General features: G+C 46.3%; 1 protein-coding gene across 4 annotated transcripts in view; it reads right to left on the bottom strand.

Moving 5' to 3' along the window:
* Window positions 1-25,220, bottom strand: part of GRID2IP (Grid2 interacting protein) — a 48,056-nt gene extending 22,836 nt beyond the window's left edge. For all 4 annotated transcript variants that reach the window (XM_019753653.2, XM_074313947.1, XM_074313948.1 and 1 more), the window contains exons 1-4: window positions 24,461-25,220; window positions 16,254-16,339; window positions 5,980-6,093; window positions 4,005-4,437 (exon numbers count right to left, since the gene is read on the bottom strand). In XM_019753653.2, coding sequence (XP_019609212.2) covers window positions 4,005-4,418 — 414 coding nt within the window. In that variant the 5' untranslated portion in view covers window positions 4,419-4,437; window positions 5,980-6,093; window positions 16,254-16,339; window positions 24,461-25,220. The remainder of the gene's footprint in view (window positions 1-4,004; window positions 4,438-5,979; window positions 6,094-16,253; window positions 16,340-24,460) is intronic.
* Between the last annotated feature and the right edge of the window lie 2 nt (window positions 25,221-25,222).

The following is a 25,222-nucleotide window of genomic DNA, read 5'->3' on the forward strand; positions in this document are numbered from 1 at the left end:
TTCCTGAAGGATACTTCAGGACAGCTATGCTCCAGGCTGCGATCTTTTCTTGGTTCTAAGTCTGGGTCTCCAGCACTGATTCTCTGAACTGTCCCTCCCACAAATTCCTTTCCTGCTGAAGTTAGTGGAGTTGATGTCCGTTGTTTTGTTGCCAAGTTCACTCCATACTCTGCAATACTGGACATCGTTGATTCTAGGGTAATTTTTTTTTCATGTTTAACATCTCTGAGATCAGTGTGTGTCTTGTGGGTAATTGTCATGCCTGTGCGTGTGTGAATTTGGTCATAGGTATTCATATTGTTACATCCGCTGAGCTATGTGCACTGCTAGTACTAAGAATGTCCAAATGAGACTAAAGTCCTTTTTCAATAACTACGAAATTAAGTGACAAGAAGGCGATGAGAAAGCATGTGTCATGGGTTAATTGGCAGGGATTTTTCATGGGTTAATTTCATGGGTTAATTGACGTTAATAAAACAATGGTGCATCTTGCCATTGACAGTGTTTCCGATTTGCTGCAATGCGGTACTATTTACCCAGTAAGGATGATGCTGTCAGGCTCATTTAAAATCATGAAATGGGGAGTGACGGCTAAAGGGTGCAGGGTTTCTTTTTGGGGTGATGAAAATGTTCTAAAATTGACTGTGGCAAATACACTAATAACCACTGAATTGTACACTTTAAATGAGTAAATTGCATGCTACGTGAATTGTATCTCAATCAAGCTGTTATAAAATACATAGAAAAGTGTGATAAATAGGGAAGTAAAAAAAGCAGGTTATCAAAAGTAACACACAGTGTTACTTTTTTATTATATATAATTGCACATGTGCATAGGAAATACACACTAACTTTTATAGTGATTGGATTTTTTAATAATTCAGTGGCTTCCATTTCTTCTACAGTGAAGTTACATGACATATAGTCAGGAAAAGAAACACACGTTATCATTGCTCCCCCCCTCCCGCTTTTTAGTACTGTTATAATAAAAATTCTTACAAAAGAAAATTTACCATTGTAATCATTTTAACGTGTCCATTTCAGTGGCACTAAGTGCACTCACGCTGTTGTGTAATCATCCCCACTAGTCCCAGATCTTTTTCATCCCCCCAAATGGAAACCTATGAAGCAGCTACTCCCCATCCCCTTAGTCCCCAGCCCCTGGCAACCACTAATCTACTTTTCTGTCTCCATGGATGTGCCGGACTGGATATGAGCCAATGGATCACACATCGTGCGCGCTCGTGTCTGGCGTTGTTACTTTTTATAATGCCGCCGTCAGTGAGCCATCGTCTCTGGGCACTGACTTCCCGAGCTGACCCTGAGGTGCAGGTGGGAGGCTGGGCGGCTGAGTGAGCCTGAGTTTGCCACGCATCTCTCAGGGGCGTGTGGGTGCGACTTCGGCCAGAACCAGGACTGCCCGGTGCCACTCATTCACCTTCCATCCACCTCCCAACTTCTGAACAGACACTACATCCCCGCCTCCGCCCTCCACGCTCAGAGGATGAAGGGCCGAAAAGTCACTCCTCGGGGGCCTGTCCTGACCACCCTGTCCAAGTGGCCCCCATCACTCGCTCATGTCCGTCATCTTTATGTGAAATAGCTTGTGTTTTGATGTGCCCACTTCCTCCCAGGAATGCTGGCCGCACGAGAGCAAGCTCCCGGCCTGTCTCATTCACAGCGGGTTCCCAGTCCTTGCACATCAATCACGGTCCACCATCGATAACTGCCACATGCTCCGATCTCAGCGTCTCTGCTGCCTCCTTGCCGTCAGCTTGTTTAAAAGTTCAAGCCTCTCCCAACCGATAAATAAATACATAAACAGAGCCCCCCGGCCCCACAATCTCGTCACCCTCTTATTTCTCTGGCCCAGCGCTGTCTACACCTGCTGTTTCCATACGACGGCCCCTGCCCACCACAGTCGGCCCCACTTGCAGCGCCATGACAGTGCTCTGGCCACGGACCCCACACGGTGACTCCTACATCTTCACCTTCAGCCCAGAGCTTGCTCCTGAACTTCAAAACTGTTTCTCCAACTGCTCCCTAGATGGTGGCACAAGGGGGTGAAGGAAGGCATTTCAGAGGTGGTGACGCCATAGAAGCAGTCAGGGGCCGCGTTCTGCGTGTGCCTGAGTCCTAGCACATGCGCACCCCAAGATGGTGTTACTGTCTGTCTCCACCACCAGGTATGATGGCCTGAGACCCAGACCTGATGTCTTACTCCTGCCCAGCCCCAAGCACAGGGCCTGGCACACAGTAGGCACTCGGTGAATGTTTATGGAACCAAACCAAAGAGCTGCAAGTGGCTGGCCGTTCTCGCTTTGCATTTCCTGTAGTTCCCCTGCCGATCTCAGTTTCCCTTTTGGTGACGAGAGCAGGCTGCAGGGCAGGGCACCCCCTCCTCGTGCTCCCACCATGTCCAGGAAGGTTAGTGGCTTTGAAATCAAAGTCAGCTGCAGCCTCAATTCCAAGGAGAACATGGCTAGCGGGAAAGATGTTTTATGTAAGAAAGGAAAAAATAGTCCTCGCTCCTGGGGCCTGTGCCACAGCGCGGTTTTGGTGTCAGCTATTATCCAGCTGCTCTCAACCTACATCTAAGCATGAGGCACCATCACGGGACACTAATGGATTTTCTATTAAATATCAGATTCTTCAAGGAGGAAAAACTGGGGCAGCGAGGCTGCTGGCAAGAACCCAGGAGCTGATTGTTGAAAACCGATGGGGGGCTCCATAGATGCCCTTGATCTTCCTGAGGCAAACTTTTTTTGGGATTTGTTCTCAGCTTTTGGAGGTGCTTGGTGAGCTCTAACCAGAATCCATCACTTCCTATGCCCCCTTGCCAGAAAACACACCGCAGCTGGCCCGGGCAGCCCATCAGATTGCACCCTCTGCTAATGACCACCCAGGCCCTGCTTCCGGGCCAGGTCTGCATGTCCAGCCTGCCCTGCTGCAGGCTCTAACTGTGCCTCTTTCTGACTCCAGGGATTGGATGGAGTCTGGGACAGACCTTTGTTTCTAGAGCAGATCACCTGGGATTTAGCAGACATTATTAGTTGCTACAGTCTAAATGTTTGTGTCCCCCCCAAAAAAAAAAAATCGTATGTTGAAAACCTAACATCGCCGAGTTGGGGCCTTTGGGAAGTGGTTGGGTCCCGAGAGTGAGGCCTTCATGAATAGAATCAGTGGCCTTATGAAGGCGCCCCCAGGGAGCTCGCTCGCTCCTTCTGTCACATGCGGACAGAAGTCTGCCACTCAGAAGAGGACCCTCACGCCATATGTTGGCACCCTGGCCCCAGACTTCCGTCCTCCAGAACGGTGAGAAATAAAACAAATGCCTGTTGTTCCTAAGCCACCAGGTCTCTGGTATGTTGTTACAGCAGCCCAAGTGGACGAAGACAGCACGTTAGCAACACAGACAACAGAAAGAACGATCCACTGCCACACACACACGGATGCAAGTCACCGACCATGCTGACCACTGAAGTCTGGCCCTAAAGAGCACATACTGCACGGATCCATTTATATGAAGGTAACAGATGCAACCATCATCTGTAATGGTGGAAGTCAGATAGCGGCTACCTCCTGATAGAGCAGACAGACAAGGAAAGGGGGACATAGGAACCTTCTGGGGTGAAGAAATCATTCTACAGCCTCCTTCCTATTATTATCTGTATTTTATTAGTCTACAGTTTGATCAGAGTGGTGGTCACAAGGGTGCTTTCATATATAAAACTTATTGAGCTGTACACTTAATACACTTTACTGTATACCCCTATATCTCAAGAAAAAAGAAAAGCAACCCCCACAAACCAAGCGAACACAATTACAAAATTAGTTAGGTTCAGGGCCATGAAACTTGAGTATCATTAAATTTCTGGTAAACCTGTCCTTAGAAGATTCCTCAGTTGCAAGTTATGGGCGCCTCAAGCTCCTGGCCCACTCTGGGTGGCAGCATGCCGGACGTGCCCGCCCACAGGAGCCCTCACCCACCCCAAGGGCCCTACCTTGCGGCTGAATTCCTGGGCCTTGCGCCTGCGTTCTCTGTGCACCAAGTCAGGGCGCTTGCGGCCCGCGAGGCGCAGCAGCTCACGGCCCAAGGAGAGACCGCGGCCAGGGCGCGGAGGCCACAAGACTGCGGTTGGGGTCTCTGGGCCGGATCCCGCGCCGGGGCCGCCGCTGGGGCCCGGGAGCACGCCCAGGCTGGGAGGCACGCGCGGGCAGCGCCGGGCCAGACGCACGAGGCCCTCGCGGTTCAGGCCACCCACGGCGAGCCCTTCAACCTCCAGGATCTGATCCCCTGGCCGCAGACCCCCGGCGTGTGCGCTGCTCCCCTCTGTCACCTCCAGGACGAAGCAAGGGCCAGAGCCACCCAGTCGGAAGCCGAAGTCCTCAGGCCAGCCTTGGTTGGTGGCCGGCATGGCAGCAGAGGCCGTTCGGCTGGAGAGGGAGACAACACGTGGGATTCCTTGTGGCCCTGTACACACAACTGCATACCATTTAAAGCCCCCCCCCCCGGGTGTGTGTGTGTGTGTGTGTGTGTGTGTGTGTGTGTGTGAGCCTTGACATCTCTCTGCCTCCATGTGGAGGACCAGTTCCTAGGTAGTGTCTGAACTCCTGGATCCAGCTGTGCCTGAAATCCACAAACTTCTATAAGACAAAAGGACTTCCCAGTGACATGAGCTCACAAATTCCTACTGACATTTGGAGAGTATTTGCCCTGTGAGTTCTAAGACTCTCCTTCTGACCTCGCTGGGGAAGCACTGTGGCTGCTTTGGGGTCTCTAGGATTCTGGCTCTACGGCAGGCTCAGAGGGAGGAGGTGACTCTGTCCTCCAAGAGGCCGACTGTATGGCCTGCTGAGGTGGGCTGGAGGCACAAACACAGCCTGGCGGCACGAGGATGACAGTCCTGGATGGAGCTGTCTGTGGGTGTGTGTTTCCATACGTCTGTAGAGCAGGGATTCCTTTCAGAGGAGTCCATGGATGGCCTCTGGAATTGTAGGCGATATGGCTTAGTTTTCCAGGGGAGTGCACAGTTCTGAGGACTTCCCGACTGGCTCAAAAGAAACTCTCAGGGTTGGATTTTGAAGGCCCTGGTCTCGGGTGCCCCTCAGCCCTCCTCAGATGCTTGGGAGTCATTCTTCTTGCTCCCTCTCCCAGCAGCTGGCCTCTCCCAGAACGCCTAGGGGACACTTTTTGGAAGCTGGAGAGTTGCGGGCTGGGAGGGACCCAGGGTTCCATAGCATCATGGACTAAGCAGTAATGTCCTTGAGCGACATTCAGTGAGAACCTGTGTCACCCGCCCACCAGAGAGCATAATGTGACAACTCCTCACCCTGGGTGGGGTGGACAGCGGCTGTCCCACCTCAGGGGCCCACATCCTCCTCTGCCAGACTGTGCGGCTGCCATGGAGCCTCAGGGACACATCCTCTGTCTCTTGGTGGCAGCACCAGACTCCTAGGTCCACCGGGCCCAGGAGGGGTGGGGCATCACCAGGTCTCGGAGGGGCTTGTACCGTGAGAGAAGCAGTCAGCTCCTCCACAGTCAAGGAGGGACTGGCTGGAAACTCTGAATTTGGGGCAAGGACACATGCTCCCCCTCCAAGTATTCACCTGTTGTAACCAACACACCTGCGGCAGGGCTGCCTGTCAGAAGCCAGAGCAGGCAACTCCTAACAACACCTGCACACCCAAACTCTGGTGCCCACAGGGCTGAAAACACTGCCAGCACTCGGACGCCCCGGCTTTAACCATGTTGAGCCCTCCAGTGCGTCCCCAGCCTGGAAGACTGGCCTAAGCCCTCTCCCGTCTACCCAGAGCTCCCTATGTGGGCCACTCTTTCCCCCCTCACCTTTGCCTGGAAACAGGAATCCGGGCTCCTGACAGGGCTGGCTGGGCTATCTCAGTGCACGAGAGGGAGGCATCCCAGGACCCCTCATCCCAGAATACTGGGTGCCACACCTCCTCCCCAGGTTTGCTCACCTTCCTTATGGGTGACTGCGATGGCCACGGTGACAGAACCCAGCACTTGTGAACATCTGCTGCTCAGTGCCCTGGCATCAATTACTGGTGCGCCCGAGGTGACAGCTGGAGTTTCTAAGGCAAAGTGATCCTCTGAGTAACCTGAGAGGGCCCCCGTTACCAGGTAGAACAGCAGGATGGCTGGACAGCTTGGCCAGGGCTCAGGGTGGCAGGCCCCTGCTGCATGGTCCTCAGGCAGGAGTGAACACTGATGAGGGGGCCTGGGGACGGCACACCCATGGGGTCAGAGCTTGGCAGATGGACTGAGGATTCAACTGAGGTGTCTGGGGTGAGGGGTGTCACTCAGTCTACTGATGGCAGAGGGGGCTGATGGGACTCCGTAGGGCACAGGATCCAGTTCCCACACACACCACCACTGGAGCCCCACAGGCCAGGTTTTATTGGTGGGGGGAGGGGGGAGTCAGGCCATAAAAAAGGTCCGGATGGGAGAAAAGATGCTGAGCTAAGTAATTCTGGAAATGAGTGAAGTCTATAAAACTAAAAGCAAAAGGAAGAGCCAGAGCACTGTGCTCTAGATGGTAAAGTTGTTTCCCATGGAGGTATAGGTTAGCAATTCTGAAAGCGCACTATACGTGCATACTGGAATTGGACAATCAAGTAAATGGAGGTGGGAACCAGCTTTCGCTGTTGGAGTGGGAGGTTACAGACAAGCAAAGGGGAAAAGCTAGAATGATCTACGTGGTACTAGATGAGAGGAGGGATACTGGTATGAACTCATGTTTAGCTTACTACAGCTGGAGATGGAGACACACAGAAATATTTATAGATATGTGTCCATACATAGGGTAGTATCTGCACATATATTTGCTTGCTTTGTCAGCCCCGAGGGACTCGAAGCTAAGACACCCCAGCAGCAATGAGCACATCCAGTGCCAGATTTGAATTTCCATATTATTCCCCAATAAAAGGAGCCTGGGCTCCTTGGAGAAATGACTTGATTCTCCGGCTTGGACAGGAAATATACAAGATGACCCTGGAGCGTCTTCTAGTGCCATAGAGTAAGGAAGGGCTAAACTACCTCTCTCTCTCTCTCTCTCTCTCTAAGGGACACAGGAGTTTGCTGAAAATGAAAATCCTCCCAGTGGACAATGCTGGAACAATTTGAGCAAAAAGGTAAATAACATAGTATCAGATTATAACCCAAAATGTAAAATAAATATCCACCAGTCCATACTTATATGAACAATTGATTAAATAAACGAGGAAGAGAGACAAATCTCTTGTGCAGTAGAATTCCCAATAATTTATGTAGCTACTTCCCCGTAAGTGTGGGCTGTGCATATTATTTCCTTCCAAAGGGACAGCATGAAGCGGTGGGGGGCGGGGGGGAGTAACTCTACAGTGGACAAACATGACCTCAGTCAGGTGCTCAAGTTCAGCATCAACAGGGATAAGTCAGGTGGATGGTACTGTACCATTTATTTGATGTGATGAGAATGGCCCTCTTCTTCTGTGGTTTTCCTCTCGCTAAACCATAACCAGTCTAACCATGAGGAAAGCATCAGGCAAACCCAAATCGTGTGACATTCTGAAAATACCTGACTCTTGAAAACTCGCAAGGTCATCAAAAACAAGGAAAGTCTGAGAAGTTGTCACAGATTAGAGGAGCCTAAGGACACCTGATGACCAAATGCAGTGTGGGATTCTGGGCGGGCTCCTGTGACAGAAAAAAGGGCATTAGGTGAAAACTAAGGCAATCTGAATTAGCTAATAATAATGGATCAATATTAGTTCATTAGTTGTGACAAATGTATTCTAGTAATGTAAGATGTCAGCAATAGGGGACACTGGGTATGGGGTAAAAGGGAACTTTGCACTATCTTCATGACTTTTCCACAAATCTAAAACTATTCTAAAATTAAAAGTTTATTTTTAAACCCTCTTCTCAGGATGTGGGGGATGGGAATCAGATAGACTAGAAAGTACTCTTAATAGGTCACCATGACTGAGCTGGATGTTTTCCAGAGTTTGTTTTACCCAAAGGTGCTCTCCAAGTTAGTGTGTGTGTGTGTGTGTGTGTGTGTGTGTGTGTGTGTGTGTGTGTTGTGAGAGAGAAAGAGAGAGAGAAAGACAAAGAGAGAGAGATCCATATGTGTTCCCTAGTCTTCTGTATGTTATAACTCTGATAGGGAGCTAATAGTATATCCTCATATTAAAAAAAAATCACGAGTGAGCAAGTGTGTCTGCAGAACATGGTAGAAGAGTGCATGATGTAATAGAATACAAGTTCAAGCACAGGCCAAATGCTTAATGGGCTGCATAACTGTTGTGCTGCATGGCAATTAGACATAAACGGCAGCTGTCACATGGGTGACTTGGCTTGCCCTTCTGTCTTCTTGCATTAACAAACTGATGTTTCTCTAGATGGTAAAAAATGGAGTTACCTGACACTGCTGATGGGAATGTAAAATGGCACAACCATCATAGAATTCTGTGGCCATTTCTTAAAAAGCTAAACACACACTAATCACACGATTCGCTCCCATCCCACGCTTAGGTATTTATTTCCCCAGGAGAAACTGAAGTATCTAGGGCCACAGAGACTCAGACATGAATGTTACAGCAGCACTATTCACAGTAGCCCAAAAGTGGAAACAATCCGAGCAGCCATCTCCTGGCAATGGATAGACACGTTGTGGTACACAATGCATCCAATGGAACACTACTCAGATATAAAAAGAAATGAACTATGGATCCACACAACAACATGGATGAACTCAAGAGCATCATGCTAAGTGAAAGAAGCCAGTAATGAAAGACTCTGATTCCATGTACATTAAGTTCTATAACGTGCACACGCATCTATAGTGTCAGAAAGCAGATCACTGATGTCTGGTGCCGAGGTGGAGGGAAGGGTGCATTGCAGGAAGGCATGAGAAAACTTCTGGGGATGATGGAAATGGTCTGTATTTTGATTGTGGTGGTAATTTTACAGGGATATATACATGTCACAATTTACTGAATTGGACATTTAAGTGTACGCAGTTTATCAGTATAAATTATATCTCGATAAAGTTGATTTTTGAAACTTGAATTACTTGAGGGGTACACTCCGAAACTCTGTAACTTAAAGAGGATGGGGAAAGAACGCGCACTGAGCCAGACCTGATCATGTGCCAGGTAACTGTCATTTGATTGTCACAACTCTCCCAACGAAGTCACACAAGCTCATGAGCGGCTGAGGTGGTGTTTGACCATCTCTGCCCTCCTTTCTCTAAGCTCTCAGAGGACTCCAAGTTCTGGAGTCTAGAACTCACTGCAGAAGAACACATCTCTGGAATGTAAGCCTGGATCCTTTCTCCATGTTCCATCCTTAAGGCTTTGCCCAGGCTGTCCCAATAGACTCTCAACATGTGTCGGGGCACTTCCCACAAGTGCCACAGGTTGAGCCAACCAAGCCCTTAGGACGCCAGCAGGTAGGGGTAGGGAGCCAGGCCTAGGTTTCTAGGGGTTTCCTGGGGGTGTTCGCAGGAATGGAAAGGAGAACCCCTGGAGACTCGTGGGCGGCTGCTGCTCTGAAGGACTGGCATCCTTGACTCCTTTTGTAATCGTACACCCCAAAGTCAAACAGTAACATAGCCTAAGGACTCTGCCACCGACTTTCAAATCCTAACCAGAACTCACCAGCTTCTCTGCACTCCCATTCTCCTGAACTGGTTCCTAAGCCTCCTCACTGGTCTTCCCTTGCCCCCTGCAGCCTATTGTCAACATAGCAGCCAGAATGATGGATCTGTTAAAAGGGAAGTCACATCATGTCACTCCTCTGCTCAGAAACCCTCCCCACTGCTTACGTCCTCACAAGAGCCTGCAGGACCCTCCCGGGCAGGCCCCTTGCAACTCTCTGACTTTCCCCCTTGCGCACTCCCTCCATGCACAGGCAGGCAAGTTCCCACCTCAGGGCCTTTGCACTAGCTCTTCCCTCTGCCTAGACTGCTTTCCTCCAGGTGCATGCATGTGCTCCTCGTGTCCCTTACAATATGTTCCGCTGTCTCTTGTTCCACGAGCCCTCTCCTAGCACTCCTGCACGCCCTTCTCCACAGCACTTCTCACCGTCTGCCATGCCATGTAACTTACTGATTTCTCTCTTTCATTGTCTGTCTCCACCATCAGAATGCAAGCACCGGGAGGGCAGCGACGTCCATGCTTTGTTCACTGTGGTACCTGTAGCACCTAGGACAGTGCTTGGCTCACAGTGGGTATTCAAATATTTGTCAAATGAGTGACTATGCCAATAAACCCGGAGACGCCCTCCCTCTCATAGAAGGAAGTGCGTTCTCCCTGCGAGGCTGCCCTGCGGAATTGTAAGGAATCTCCAGGACGGCCCCAGTGGCAGATAAGCACTGTTTTGTGACTAGTATTATATTCACTATCATTATGTTCTTCCGACAATTCAACTGTATTCCCAAAAGTTACAAACCATTTTTTTAAATAAAATAAGCTTTTAATTTTAGAGTAATTTTAGATTCACAGAAAATTTTCAATGATAGTAGTTTCCATATCCCCCATATCCAATGTCCCCTACATTAGTACGGTACATTTGTCAGTTAATGAACTAGTATTGACCCACTATTAACTATATTTTTGTACCTATTAGTAGTTCTAATTCAGTGTCTTAGTTGTTACCGAAGTCCTTTCTCGGTCCCAGGAGCCCATCCAGGATGGCACATTTAGTTGTCATGTCTCCTTAGGCTCCTCCAATCTGGCAATTTCCTTGGTTTTGATTATCTTGACAGATTCTCTGTGTCTTCTTAAATAGCTCATGATAGATTTATTAAATGTTCTTTAGTATTCCTCTTCCCGTTCCCCTTCCCCTCCCTCTCCCTCATTTCTTTTTATTTTTGCGTATCATTCCATTATATGCATGGACCACAATTTCTTTATCCATTTACCTATTGAAGGACATCTTTGTTCCTTCCAGTTTTGGGCAATTAGGAATAAATCTCCTGCAGATATTCATACACGGTCTTTTGTGTAGACATCACTTTCAATCAGTCGGGTAACTGTCTAGGCATATGATTGTTGTCTCACGTGGTAAGACACAAGGTAGTTTTGTCAAACCGTCAACCTGTCTCCAAAGTGGTGGTACCGTCTGCATGCGCACCAGCCGTGACTGAGATTCTGTTGCTCCACATCCTTGTAGGCAACGGGCATAAAGGCTGTTTTGGATTGTAGCCCTAAAAGAGCTGATATTTAAAGTTACTTTTTCCTAATGCTAAACGATGTTGAGTATCTTTCCATAGGCTTCTCTGTCATCCGCGTACCATCTCTTTTTTTTGAAGATCTAATTGGCTTTATTAAGCAATTCATGATTCATGAATTGGGCAGCACCCCATCTAGCAACTAGAAGGGAGCACCCGTGTTTCTTCTTTGGTGAGGTGTCTATCCAGATATTTTGACTATTACATTTTATTTTGTAATTGTTGACTTTTAAGAGATTTTAAACAATATTTTGGATACAAGTCCTTTATCTAATATATGATTTACAAATATTTTCTCCCGGTGGGTAACTTGTATTTTCATTCTCTTAGCAGTGTTACTCACAGAGCAAAATATTTAATTTTAATAAAGTCCAGTTTGTTAAATTTGGGGGCATTATGCTTTTGACATTGTATCTAGACACTCAAAGCCAAGGTTGTGTAGATTTTTTCCTAACTTTTTCTTCTCGCCAACGCTGAAAAACATGCTGCCCAACCGTGATGCCCTGTCCAGAGCATGTTATAGGTGTTCTGACTCCTCCATAAGAAGACGCTTTTCCCCCCTTAAATAATTCACAGAAATATGACTGAAGACCACAAAATGGAGCCTGCTTGTTACGGGCTGAATTGTTTCTCTTCAAGTTCATATGTTGAATTCCCAATCCCCCTACCTCAGAATGTGACTGGATTTGGAGATGGGGCCTCTAAAGAGGTGATTAAGTCAAAATGAGGTCCTCAGGGTGGGCCCTGATCCAACATGGCTGGTGTCCTTATAAGAAGAGGAAATTAGGACACAAAGAGACACCAGGTGCTTGTACACACAGAAGAAAGACCATGTGAGGACACAGAGAGAAGGTGGCCGTCTGCAAGCCAAGGAGAGAGGCTTCGGGAGAAGCCAACCCTGCAGACACCAGGATCCCAAACTTCCAGCCTCCAGAACCGGGAGAAAACAAGTGTATATTGTTTAAGCCACCCCATCTGTGGTGTTTTCATATGACAGCCCAAGAAAACTAATGCACTGCCATAGTAAAATTTTATCTGAATATAGCAAAAAGACTCTTCATCAGGATGTGAGAGCTGGGTAAGTGGCCTTGGCCAAGGAGAGCAAACGAGGGCAGACGGGTTGATTGGGAAAACCCAGACATCAGTTTAAAATTGACTGGCGTCTTCTTCTCTCCACGCCAAGTCTACCCTAGCACGTCTAGCCACTCTGGACTGAGAAGAGTCCAAACTGGGCACTACTATCTTGTAGTTGTGTCGTGTACTCCTACCCAAAGCCTCCTAATATATCTGTACTATATGTCCTGAAGATCAAAGGCAGGGGAGTAGGTGACCATCTGCTGAAGGAATGGAGCGGGTGGTCCAGATGATTGTTCATCCCCACGACATGAGAGCTGAAGTTGACCAATGACATATGGCATTTTCAGAGCAGGTTTGATGACTGGCATGGGGCCATGCTATGGCTTTCACCAACAACTCAGATCGTGTATTAGTCAGGGCGATTAATGCTAGCTGCTGTAACAAATGATCTCCAATCTCAGTGGCTTAACATAATAGTTTTATTTAGCACCTAATCACAGTCTGGTGTGGGTTGAGTGGCTTTCCTGGGCCGGGGGAAGGGCTACCTAGGCAGCTATGTGCCATCTCTGAAGAGATGTTGTTCTGGTGGCTCGCTGGTCCAGAGGAGCCATCAGAACCTGGGAGGCTAGTCCACTGTCATTACTGAGCCAGGATGGGGCTCCTCACTTCCCAGGGACATCGGATGGATTCTGTGGGACACTGACTCCAGACTCCTCCCACTGGCCTCCCGTTGGAGCCTCCCTGGAGAGGCTTCCATGGCCACATTCTTTCCTGGTTCTCAAGTCAGGGTGATTCCCTCAACTTGGCCTTCTTGCCAGTTTCTCTTTTTCTGCCAGTCCCGTGTCACTGGGCAGCCTCTGCCTCTTCTCTCTTTACACCTTCTTGCTCTTCCTAAGAAATCACATCCATTCTGGGTGACCTTGGAGCACTGTGCTACTGCAGCTTTGTGGCTAAAATTTCCTCCTCTGTCCTTTGAATATACATTTCCTTGAACCTACACCAGGAGACGGCTGCCAGGAAGGAATTTTATTAATAGATTTGCCTTTGAGTCTGGGAAACGAAGGACATCCATCACACAAGTTCCTGCCGTGCCCCAAGCACCCCATGTTTTCACTGCTGCACCTTCATTCATTCTGGGCTTAATCTTAATTTGAGACACACTTTTGACAAATTCCTCCCATCATTCCAGATATAACAATTTATTGATTGCCACCCAGCATTCATGTTCCTTTCTAGTATCAATCAGGTCTCCATCTGGAATACCTCTCCCCTGAGCATCTTATGTGATTTGGGAGAAATTGATCCCCACCTCTGCAGCTTCAGTACACAGCCTAGTTGAACTCACACCCTGGCCCCATCATTGGTTCAGGGGTGAGCTGATGACTCAAGTTGGCCAGAGTGAATCTCAGCACTCCCACTTGGAATGCCAGGGTAAACCTCTCCTATCTCCTCTCATTCAAAGTGAATGTGGAACCATGAAGCCCCAACTGTGGCTGGCAGTCATCCCATCACCAGGAGGAAAGCTGGCCTGGGGATAAAGCTGATACTGGGTGGCAGAGTAAGGGACAAAAAGAACCTCTGTCCTTCATGACGCCATTGAGCTGCTGATTCAAACCATTCCTGAAGCCTACCCAATGTCCAGGGCTGGATGCTCCTTCTGCTCAGCACTGTCAGCCAAAGATGACCAGATTCCGATGGCAAGACTCATTCCTGGTCCCAATCAGGGTAGAAAACTAGAATCTCTGTTGAGAGGCATTAAGATGGTGGCTGGAAATAGGATCTCAAGATTCAGCAAATAAAAATACAAGATGTCCAGGTAAAGTTGAATTTCAGATAAAGAGTGTTTAATTTTTAAGTGTAGTATACTTGTACACTCATTGAGAGCTACCACAGCTGAGGGTGAAGTGCAGAACTGGTGGCCAAGCATTTGGGCTGAGACAAGCTGAGCAGTGCACCGAGTTAAGATCCTTCGAGAAGTGACCAGAAAATGGAGATTCTGCCCTGATAATCCCCCTTTGACCTGGAGGCTTTAAGGAGCAGCAATCAAGGTAGCAAAGGTCAAGCGGAAATTCAGAATTGTAAGTTGGCCACACCTACATTCTGCTCCAAGCTGGCAAATTGTGACACACTGTGGCCCCACCTACTGGCCAGAGAAATTTGTTTTGGTGATATCCATGATACAGATTTCATTTGGGTATGTAATTCATCCTTTTCCTTTCATTCATGCAACACATTTTTATTGAGCATCTACTATGAGCTAGTCATTAAAATAGTTGCTGCTGATAAGTAAGCAAACACAGATCCAATCCTTGCCTTCCAACAAAAATACTTTTGTTACATTTCTTTTTAAAATTTTTGTTTTCTCCACCGTAAAATTTCTCCTGACAAACAAATCACTGATTTTAAACAAGTATCATGTGCTATTTACCTGTTGCAAAGGGAGCCATGAAGTCCTGTATCCCATTACCCAAGTACTGCCTCAGTCATTCCCTTGGGGACAAGAGATCGTGGTATAAAAGCTGGTTAATCCTGTCAACCGACCTGCAGCAGGTAAAAAACTGATACCACAGGTCCAGTTTCAGGGGCTGACAGGAGTGTGTGGGAATGCTCCAAAGAGGGAGTCTTTGCTACATGTTTCACAGGTGACACAATTCTGTCCATGAAGCTTGAAATAAATTTTTGGTTTTAGGCTTAAACAGTGTGTTTTCTCCTATGCTACATATTTATAAAATACAAAGTCAAGGTTCATGCTTGGAGGTTTTAAAGAACAGAGGGAAACAATAAAATGCCAGAAACACATGAGTTTCAGGAACCGATCAACCACTGAGAGATTTATCCTGAGAAAATAATTCCACTGAAAAAAATAAAAGCTATGAAGATGTTACTTGCAAAACTATCTATAATATTAAAAAATAGGAAATAATACAAATGTCTAACAATAAGATATTAAGTTCATTACATTGTAACCATGAATAACAACTAAAACTATCTAGAGGAAAATCACTTATGATAAACTAAATGAAAGCAAAATTCAAAAATTATCTACATATTAGGTTTGTGTAAATGTAATTGCAGTTTTTGCAATTATTTTTAACCTTTTAAACCGCAATTACTTTTGCACCAACCTAATATTATGATTACAAACTGTTACAAACCTTTTAAATATAAAATTCACATTTTTCATGTTTATATAAATAAAGTAGCAGTTAAGATAGTAAAATATAGTCTTTTTCTCAGCTGTTATTTATATTTTCTATAAAATTAAAAAATGAGTTTAAAAAGAAAATATGAGGTGGAAGAAGAGCTAAGTGACTATACGTTTCTGAAGATTAGGATGTCTTTACTTACAGAAAACATAACTCAAAATGGTTTAAAACAGTAAAGGGGCCCTTTGGCTCATCTAACTGTGAAGTCCAGGACTGTGTCAGCTTCAGGCACCGTTTGCTCCAGGCTCTGACTTCTCTGGGCCTTTCCTGGGTCTGTCCTCTCCAGTGTGCAGGCTTCATCCTCAAGCTGGCTTTCCTCACAGCCCCAAGATAAGGGAAGGAAAGCTATAGGCTTCCTCTTTAATATCATTATTCAATAGAGGGGAGAAAGGCACCTATACTGAATGAACAGGAATCCTAGCTTCACTCCAATTGGTTCACTCATGTTCCAGACACTGGCCAAACATTACAGAGGTTGGCCTTGTTTTGAAAAAGTATTGTGATAAGGATAGGATTATCCCGATTGGCTGAGACCAATTAACACCCACCCCTAGATCTGGGGGTAGTTCAATCCTACCCAAAGAGCACATAGGAAGGTGTGTGGCTTCCATGCTGGGGAGGGAACCTCAGTGTCCACTGTGCTCTGCATGTGCAGGAGACTGTCAAGAAAAGCAGGCATGTGAGTCAGAAGGCAGTGAAAATTTAATAGAGACAAAGTGCCTTGGCTACTCACTCTAAATGACTCCTTTCCCTTCTGAAATCTTCTCAGCCATCATGGGAAGACATTCCAGATGAATTAGGGATAAAAATATAAATCACCTAGAAGAAAACATTGGAGAAAATATTTGTGTGTATATATATATTTTTGGTGTGTGTAGTGCTGGGGTAAAGAAAACCTTGTTAAACAAGATATGAGGACAAAAGCCACAAAAGAAAAGGCTGATAAATTTGAGTACTTCAGAGTTTAAAACCTCTGTTGACAAGAACCATAAAGTTAACAAATGTGTGACATGTAGGAGAAAAATATATGACATTTATAGCAGAGACAAAGGATTAATATTCAGAATATGAGAGAATAATTTTCATTTCTTCCTTTTAGTAATGACTTTCCAAGTTAGTTGAACACATAGCAGCACCGCCAGAGACTACAATTCCCAGCGCCCCCTGTAGCCAGGTGGCCATGTGACTAAGGTCTGGCCAATGGGATCTGAGCAGGAAAGGCTAAGTACAATTGTCAAGTTCCATTCTTAAAAGCAAACAGCTTTCATTTCTTCCTGGGCCATTTCTCAGGCGCTGGAAGGAGGTGACCTTGGGGTAAGGACAACATCCTAGTGCTGTGGCTCCAAACTGCACAAAGTGCCCTGAGGTGCCACAGTGATCTCATAGGGGTGCTGTGGATATCTTAAAATTTGAGGAAACAAAGCAACATCGGCATTGTACATGAAATGCTGGCTTGAGCTAGTTCACGCTTTCAACATTAGATTGCTAAATTCCTGATGTTGCATCTTTATGCTGGACTGAGAAAGCAAGTGCCTCTGGAATATTTAGGTGGAGCAGGAAACGAGAATGGTGGTTTCCAATCTGATTTTAAAGTTTGATAAATTATGCAGTATGCAAGGGACACTACACTGTTAGGACATAAATACTTAGGAACTTGTTTACAGCCAATTATTTAGTCGATGGGATTGTTGGATACTTCTTTTGGCCTAAGAGCTCTGTGAAAAAATAGTTCTAAGTCACTTAAGGGTGCTGTGAACAGAAAGCTTGGGAAGCTCTGCTCAAACTAGTGGTAGACAAGTAACAAGACAGGAAGAATCCGGGTCCCTGTGTCAGCTCATGGATCTCCTGGAGCAGAACTGCCTGCTGCTCCTGTACTGTCCACCCACCTCTGGACTACTTTCTTATTAAAGCCATTGTGCTTCGGGGTTTCTCTGTTGTAACAACACAGCAGACATTGTAGGTGCCCTGCCCACATCCCCACAGCCCTCAGTGGAGGTTACTGGAGGACAGTTCCTGGACATGCCGATGGCTTCCTGAGTCTCTGCCTGAGGACGCTCTCTGTCACTGGGGCCGGGCAGATCTACGTGCGGGCAGGCTGGAAGGACGAGAAATCAGAGCTCTGAGTGATTGGGTGAATACCCCATCAGCTTTGCCAGTCAGAGAAACCACTTGAAGGCATGTTTTATGGAGCCTCTCAGAGGGTCTCCACATGCCCATCTCTGCTCATAAACATGTTTTCTTGGCTTTCCACTCTTCTCTCACTCCTCCAATCCCTCACCAGGTTTCCTGGGAACACCTCCAAAAAATGAACTCCTTGTTCCAAATCCCTCTCTTGGGGTTTGCTTTTGGGGGAACCTACACTAAGAGAAACAGCTTAACCTGTACCCTAACAAATACACAAAATACATAAATAAGTACTACAAAACAACAAGAAAATGGTAAACAACTCAAACAAAAATGGCAAAGGATAATTGTAAGCAATTCACAACAGAGGAAAGACAATTGGCCAATAAACACATAAAATGTTTCACATCACTAGAAACAGCCGTTATAATTCAGACGGTCCAGCACAGTAATTAAGAACACTAGTCTGAGTTTGAATTGTGGCTCTAATGTTTTCTAGCTCTGTGACCCTCAAATAATTATCTAACTTCTCTATGCCTCCGTGTCTTCAGCTACTAAAGTGGTGTAACAATATTTATCTCATAGTTACTATAAAGATTAAATGATAGTTAAAATTTTTAAAGTACTTAGAACAGTACCTGGAACACAGTAAGTGATATAGTGATATGTAAGCGTTGACTGAGTAAATAAATAAAAATGCCACTTCATCCATCAGAATGGTAAATATTAAAGGAATAGATCTAGCAAATGTTGGCAAGGGTTTGGAGAAACAGGCTCTCTCAGACATTTATAGGTGACAATCTAGTAGCATTTGTTAAAATTTAAAAAATGCCTATATTTAATTAGGCATTAAATTCTTTGGCCCCAAAATTCTACTTCCACTAGCAGCCCTAGAAAAACACACCTACTTGTGTAATGAAACTCATGCAGGTATTTCCACTGTAGCCTTTTCTGTAATAGCAAAAACTGGAACTAACCTAAATGTCTAGTAATAGAACAGTTACATTAGACATTGTAAACTGGTGGCCCTTGGGCTAAATTTGTCCTGTCGGTGTGCTGGGCTTAGTCTGAACCATGTTTTAACATTTTGAATTAGTTGTCAACATCAAAAAATTAGGATTTTTTTTTAAATTTAAAAAACCCACATTTTCAGATACTCTTAAAACACTGGAATTCAAGTTAACAATCCCTTGGTCAATGTAAATAGCTACTTCTGCTTAGAACAAAACACAGCTTCTCTTTGTCACTGTACGGATGTTACCTGCATAGCCCCTGTAGGCACTAAAGCTTGGGACCCTGGCAGATGAGTTACGGCTCAGCTAAGTAATGAAATGCATGCAATGAGGTAAATACAATGTAGTAACTATATATGTAGCGATATGGAAAGACCACCAACACATATTGTTGAGTGAAAAAAAAAAAGCAAGATGGAGAACTCTTATGTATAAAATGCCATTTCTGTAAACAAGTTATAATATATATTTGTACATATACACTAGAATGTAAACTATACAGTTCAGGGATTTTTCTGTTTTATTGCTGTGCTCCTAGTGTCTAGAATAGTGCCTGACATATATTGGGTACTCAATACATGTTTGTTGAATAAATACATATACACACTAAATAAGTGATTAATGCTGTTAAGAGACTGAGATTTGGGAGAGGTGGTGATCAACGGAGATTTTTGTTCTGTATAGTTTAACTCTTACAAGTGAAACATAATATTGTATTACTTTCATAAATTTTAAAAGGGCAACTCAGCACAATATAAAATAGGTGATCAAACCAAGATTCATTTAGTCTCCACTGAAACCATCCAGAAAAAAATGAATGGGGATAAAAATAAAGTTCTGCATTTATGAGCAAATTCAAAACCACCAGCTCAGAATTAACCAGCAGGGTGATGAGTCGGCTCGAGACACCGACGACTCCAACCCGCTCTGGATGTGAGGAGGCTCCATCTGTAACCAGTCTTCCCTGGTGACGTCACATCTTGATTTTATTTTTTTTCAGTTGTGTCAGGTTCATAAAGGCCTTGCATCCAACATATCAGAAGGTGCCCAGCTTGGTTAAGTTTTGTAAAAAGGAAAAAGCTTTTCCTTTTGTGGTAGGCAGCACAGATCGACAGGAAGAGAGACTTAAGGCCAGTGTTTGGAGATCAGACATTTCCCCTCAAAGGGAGGACCAGCCTGGCTCAGTTAGACAGGTTTGCAGAGGTACCAAGAATAGACTGGTCTCAGTGGATGCAGGGGCGTTCAGAGCAGAGGAACAGCCCACAGGGGACTGACTTCTCAGTGCTATGTTTGGAAGCAGCTCTTTTCACCCCAGGTTCAACTATCATTAAACAGCTTTCCCTCTTATCCTCTAGGTTTATCATCAAGCAATTGTCACTGCTCCTGTTACCTAGGGTGCAAAAGTCCCCTTTTCGAGGACCCCAAGCAGGATTCTTTTCTCAATGGGTGTTATGAAGACAATTATGAGACCAAAAGTGAGTGTTAACAGTGTAAGCTTTATTCAATGGCCAGAGAATGGAGAAGCAGGAGCCTAGCTCTCAAATCTGCTTCTTGTGGCTCGGGATCAAGAAGCTGCCCATACTGGGTGGAGCTGGGTCTAGGCAGATGAGGGGGAGAAACCTTCGTGGTTTTTCTGGGAAGGAGGCGCCACCTTCTTGGAATTAGAGTTCCATCTTTTATTCTGTCCTTTTATGGTTTCTTCCAGTCATTGTCACGGTGATTGGCAACTGTTATGGCACTGGCAGGTGTGTCATTTAGTGTGGAGATTAGATCATAATGAAGTTTGAGGTCTTCTGGAGGTCACCTCAGCGGGCATCTTAGTCATAGCTGGTTTTAACTGGCCCTTTCTTGAGAAGGAACTATTAACCGTAGGCCTTCCTGTTCTCAAAGATACATATAGTTAGGGTAGGGTAGGAACTTACCCACAGACAGGAGCTTAGCTACTTGTGGGCCCACTTGGGTAAGAAATTCTCCCTTTCCTTATTTTCACTCCTCATTGCTGAGGGGTACTGAGGACGAAGGTCCACCTTCTGCAACTTCTTTCAGTTGCATTTGGGCACCCAATAGAGATCCCATTAGAAGAGTGAAATTTTTCCCGTGCTAACCCTAACTAGGTGTGATTGTCCCCTGGCTTTACTCCCAGCTGTTCATATCCCTGTGTGACCACCATTTGGAGCTTGATTGATTCAAGTCTTTTAGAGACAAAAGAAAGTAGACAATTTAGGAGGCAGGGCCCGAGGATGAGTAGTAGAAGGATGGTGGCAAGAGGCCCTAAGAGGGGAAAGAATCGAGTGAGGTTAGGAGAAAGATTTTTGGCAGTATCCCAGATATGTTTGGAGTTGGTACGGGTTTTCCCATTTGGCTTGGTTAGATATTTCACAGATACCAACTTCTGCTTGGCCAATAGTGCTTATCCACGTACAGCAGGAGGAATTGGTAGCCATGTATACTCCTCCTTGTTCACACAAAATATATCCTAGGGCTCACCTGTTATCAAGCGCTACGTGAGCCAGTGGATCTACTGTGTTTACCCAAAAATAAGACCTAATGAGAAAATAAGCCCTAGCATGATTTTTCGCTGGTTTGGGGGCCTGCTTCCCCTCCAGGTTTTCAGGTAAGTCCAATCTCCAGTTTGGAAGAGATAAAAGATTAGACCAGAAGGTGAAGGTAGTTGTTGGTCTCCAAGGGTCTTGAGGGCTTGGGCTACTTCTCCGATGTGGGTGGCAAATTTTAGCTTGTCTAGGTCATGGAGGTCTTCTTGACGAGTAGGCCCCGATGGGATAGGTCGGCCATACATTAATTCACATGGACTTCACATTTCCCCTTCGGGGCTACCCGTAGTTTTTGTTTTGTTTTTTTAAGGAGGGCACAGCTCATAGTGGCCCATGCAGGGACTGAACTGGCAACCTTGGTGTTATCAGCGCCATGCTGTAACCACCTGAGCTAACCAGCCACCCCTATCTGTAGTCTTAACAGGGCTATGGAGAGGAGGGAGATCCAGGGGAGATAGGTTTCCCGGCATAGCTTAGCCAAGGTTTTCTTGAGTGTCTGATTGGTCCGTTCTACTTTTTCTGAGGACTGGGGTCTCCCAAGAGGTGTGGAGGTGCCATTTGATGCCTAAGACTTTCAAGGTGTCCTTAGTAATGGCTGCTATAAAGGCTGGCCGATTATCGCTTTGGCTTGATCACAGTGACCCAAATCTTGAGATGATTTCTTTTAAGAGAGTCTTTGAAACCTCTAGGGTGGTTTTGGTTCAGGTGGCAAATGCCTCTACCTATCCCGAAAATGTGTCAGTAAGTACTAGTAGGTAGCTAAAATTTCCTCCAGCCTTTGGCATTACAGTAAAATCAATCAGCCAATCTTCTCCAAGTTGCATGCCCTGATATTGGGTTGGGTGGACGTATTTTCCAGGGGCCCCAGTGGGACGGGTATTAGGGTTGTTCAAATAGCAGGTAGGTCAGGTTTCAACCATTTCTCAAACTATGTAGGTCTCAGAAATTATGAGTTACCATTGTTTTGCATAGCCAGTTGTAGAGTGCTTCCTGGCCAAAACCAGTGTGCTTCCCTACTAGCCTGTAGAGCTATGGCTCTGGGGAAAAGAAACTGCCTATGGGGACTTACTAGCGAGCCTCGGTGATCAAAGCTCCTAGTACAGCCCCATTTAAAAGTATTTTCTTGTTTTCTTGGGGAGTAGATGGGAGTGTATGAGCTGGGATCCAGAGATGATGGCAATAATGATAATTGGAGAGGAGTTCCCTCGGTGGCTGCTGCCAGGCCACTAAACCTGCCCTGTGGTTTCCTCGTACATTCTCAGCATCTGCCCTTTGGTGTCCTCGGCAGTGCATCACAGCTGCCTGTCTAGGCATTCTGACAGCTTCTAACAGGCGCAAGATTTCGGTGGTTTTTGAATCTGTTTATTTCCACAGATCAATATACCTCTTTCTTTCCATATAGCCGCATGTACAATGGAATAAACGCATTTAGAATCAGTATATATATTGAGGATTTTATCTTTTCCCAGTTCTAGGGCTCTGGCTAAAGCAGTTAGTTCAGCTCTTTGGGCGGAACCTCCTGGTGGTAGTACTCTGGCCCTTACGGTCTCAGAGGAGACGACAGCATATCCTGCCTTTCTTTCTCCCTCCTGTATGAAGCTGTTCCCATGTGTAAAGCAGGTAAATTCTACATTATCAAAAGACTTGCTTTTGAGCTCTGGCCTACTGGAGTATATTTCCTCTAGTACCTCTAGGCAGTTATGGGTTATGCTGCCTTGTTCTACGGGAAGGAGGGTGGCAGCGTTCAGAGTACTGCAGACCTTGAGGGTCACATTTACGTTTTCAAAAAGCATAACTTGTAACTGAAGGGTTCTTCCTGGAGACAGCCATTCCACCTCCCTTTCTTTTATGAGAGACTGAGTGTAATGGGGGGTGGTCCAGATAGTTAGGGGTTGTCAGAAAGTTAATATTTCTGTCTCTTTAAGGAGGAGAGCAATAGCGGCTACTGACCTAAGGCAAGGAGGCCACCCCTTTGTTACTGAGTCTAGTTGTTTAGAGAAATATGCTATTACCCTAGTGAGGGGACCAAGCGTTTGGGTTAGGACTCCTAGGGCTATTCCCTTGCTCTCGTGTGCATAGAAGTAGAAGGGCTTGCTCAAATCTGGTACGGCCAACGTTGAGGAGGGGAAACTAGGGAGGCATTGGGACAAGAGGCAGGGGAAAGAGCCAGGGGAGAGGGTGGGACTGGGACGGGTCAGGGTTGGACACTGGCAATTCGGGTGGCTGGGCTGTTGCCTTTGGAGGAGGGAGCAAGTTTAGGGGGTTCTCAGTAGATTGCAGAACTGGAAACAATGCCTTCGGTTCTGTTAAAGCAGGCCCTTTCGCCTCTAGACTCCATTTTTTCTGTGGGTCCTTGTTCTGATAGAGGGCCATTGAAAACTGGACACAGGGAATTTTTCCCCATTTTTTTTTTTAAGTTTTTGTCAAAATAAATCTAATTGGAGTATCGTACTGTAATTGTGGGAGCCATTAACTGGCCAACTTTCTTCGTCCTCCAATTTATATTGGGGCTACGCTATATTACAGAAAAAGATTAGTTGTTTGTTAACGGATGGTACCCAAATGATTTTCTATTCCATAGAATATACCCCCAACAGGGAGCCCTCCAGGATCGAGGTCTGGTTGCCCATACCGTAGATCTGTGATTGCAGATCAGTTTTCAGTTCCGTAAGGGGTTGAAACAACAGTTAAGAGGAACACAGACCCCACAACTTTTTGCCCACATAAAGTTAGAGCATTTCTCAGCTAAATCCTGGCTCCAGCTGGCAAGCTGGTGGTATGGTTGGCCTCTGTGATACAAGGCACAGACCTGACAGGAACACTGGCAGGTCAGATACGGGCCTGCTAGACCTTGTAGGAAAAGTGGCGGTGGGAGTCTAGCCAGAGTAGCCTCAATTTGAGAGGGTGTCTGAAAGAAATGAGAGCAAAAACATGAGCACAGTTGGCTAAGACATTTCTTTACAGCAAAAAGAAGGCCCAGGGTTTCCCAAATCATAAATTGAAGTGGACCAAAACACGAAACATCTTCCAGAGTAAGGGAAGGCCACAAAGTGAAGTCGAGGAGGAGAGAAAAAGACTGAGAAAATGTGAGATCCGTTCCTTGCAAGCCGGGGAAGAGGAAGAAGAGAAGCAAGTTACTTGATGATCAACCAGAACTGGTGGAGGCCAGGATGGATTCCAAGAGGATGAAGAACAGTAAGAAAATAGACATTTATAACAGAAACAAGATACCTTTAGATTTGGTATCTTACCTGGGAGTTGCCTGCAAGTCCTGTGCTCCTGGGTATCGTGGTTCCTCTCTCACCATTTCCGGAGTCCCACCGGAAGTGAGCTCCTTACTCCGGATGGAACCAGTGACCACATGCCAGGCGTCCCTGAGCATGACCCAGGTTTCCTCGACCTACTTAGTCCAGGGGGTCTTCTCCTCGGTACCTACTATCTGCTTCACCGTGCTTGGCTGTTAGAGGTGCCCAATTTTGTTTTTGGTGTCTCCTGCACCTCCCCGCCTCCACTCCTGCACTCGACAGCCAAGGAACAAGGCCGTGTTAGCAGGACTAATGAGGGTCCCAAGGGGCAGGATGTTCAGAGCTGTTCCGAAACAGCAGGAGCAAAGATAATGGAACGGTTCGGACATACGTATCCCAACGGTGTGGTTGGCAGAAACCAAAGCAAACCGTCCACCACGAAGACAGTGTATGAACCTCTAAGTGTGCCTGGCCTGGGCCGCCTGGGGCCCCTGCTTGGCTGGGCGCCGGCCCCTGACTGGGTTCTACAAGGCAGCTGGGAGCTTCGGTCCGCTTCACAACACAGGCGTCCTCGCCGCACCAGGCCCAGGACGGTCTTTTTTGTTCGCGTTCTCTCTAAAGTTCGACCTTCCAGCAGTCAGGCTCTACCACAGTCCTGAGGGGCCCAGACACAAAACCAACAACCCCCATGAGGGGCCAGAACAGGACCTGTAGGCCACACTCCCCCAAGGCCACCTGAACTTCCGCCGGAAGTCGGCCTGGCTGGCA

Source organism: Rhinolophus sinicus, linkage group LG10 (assembly GCF_036562045.2).
Source record: "Rhinolophus sinicus isolate RSC01 linkage group LG10, ASM3656204v1, whole genome shotgun sequence".
Lineage (NCBI taxonomy): Eukaryota > Metazoa > Chordata > Mammalia > Chiroptera > Rhinolophidae > Rhinolophus > Rhinolophus sinicus.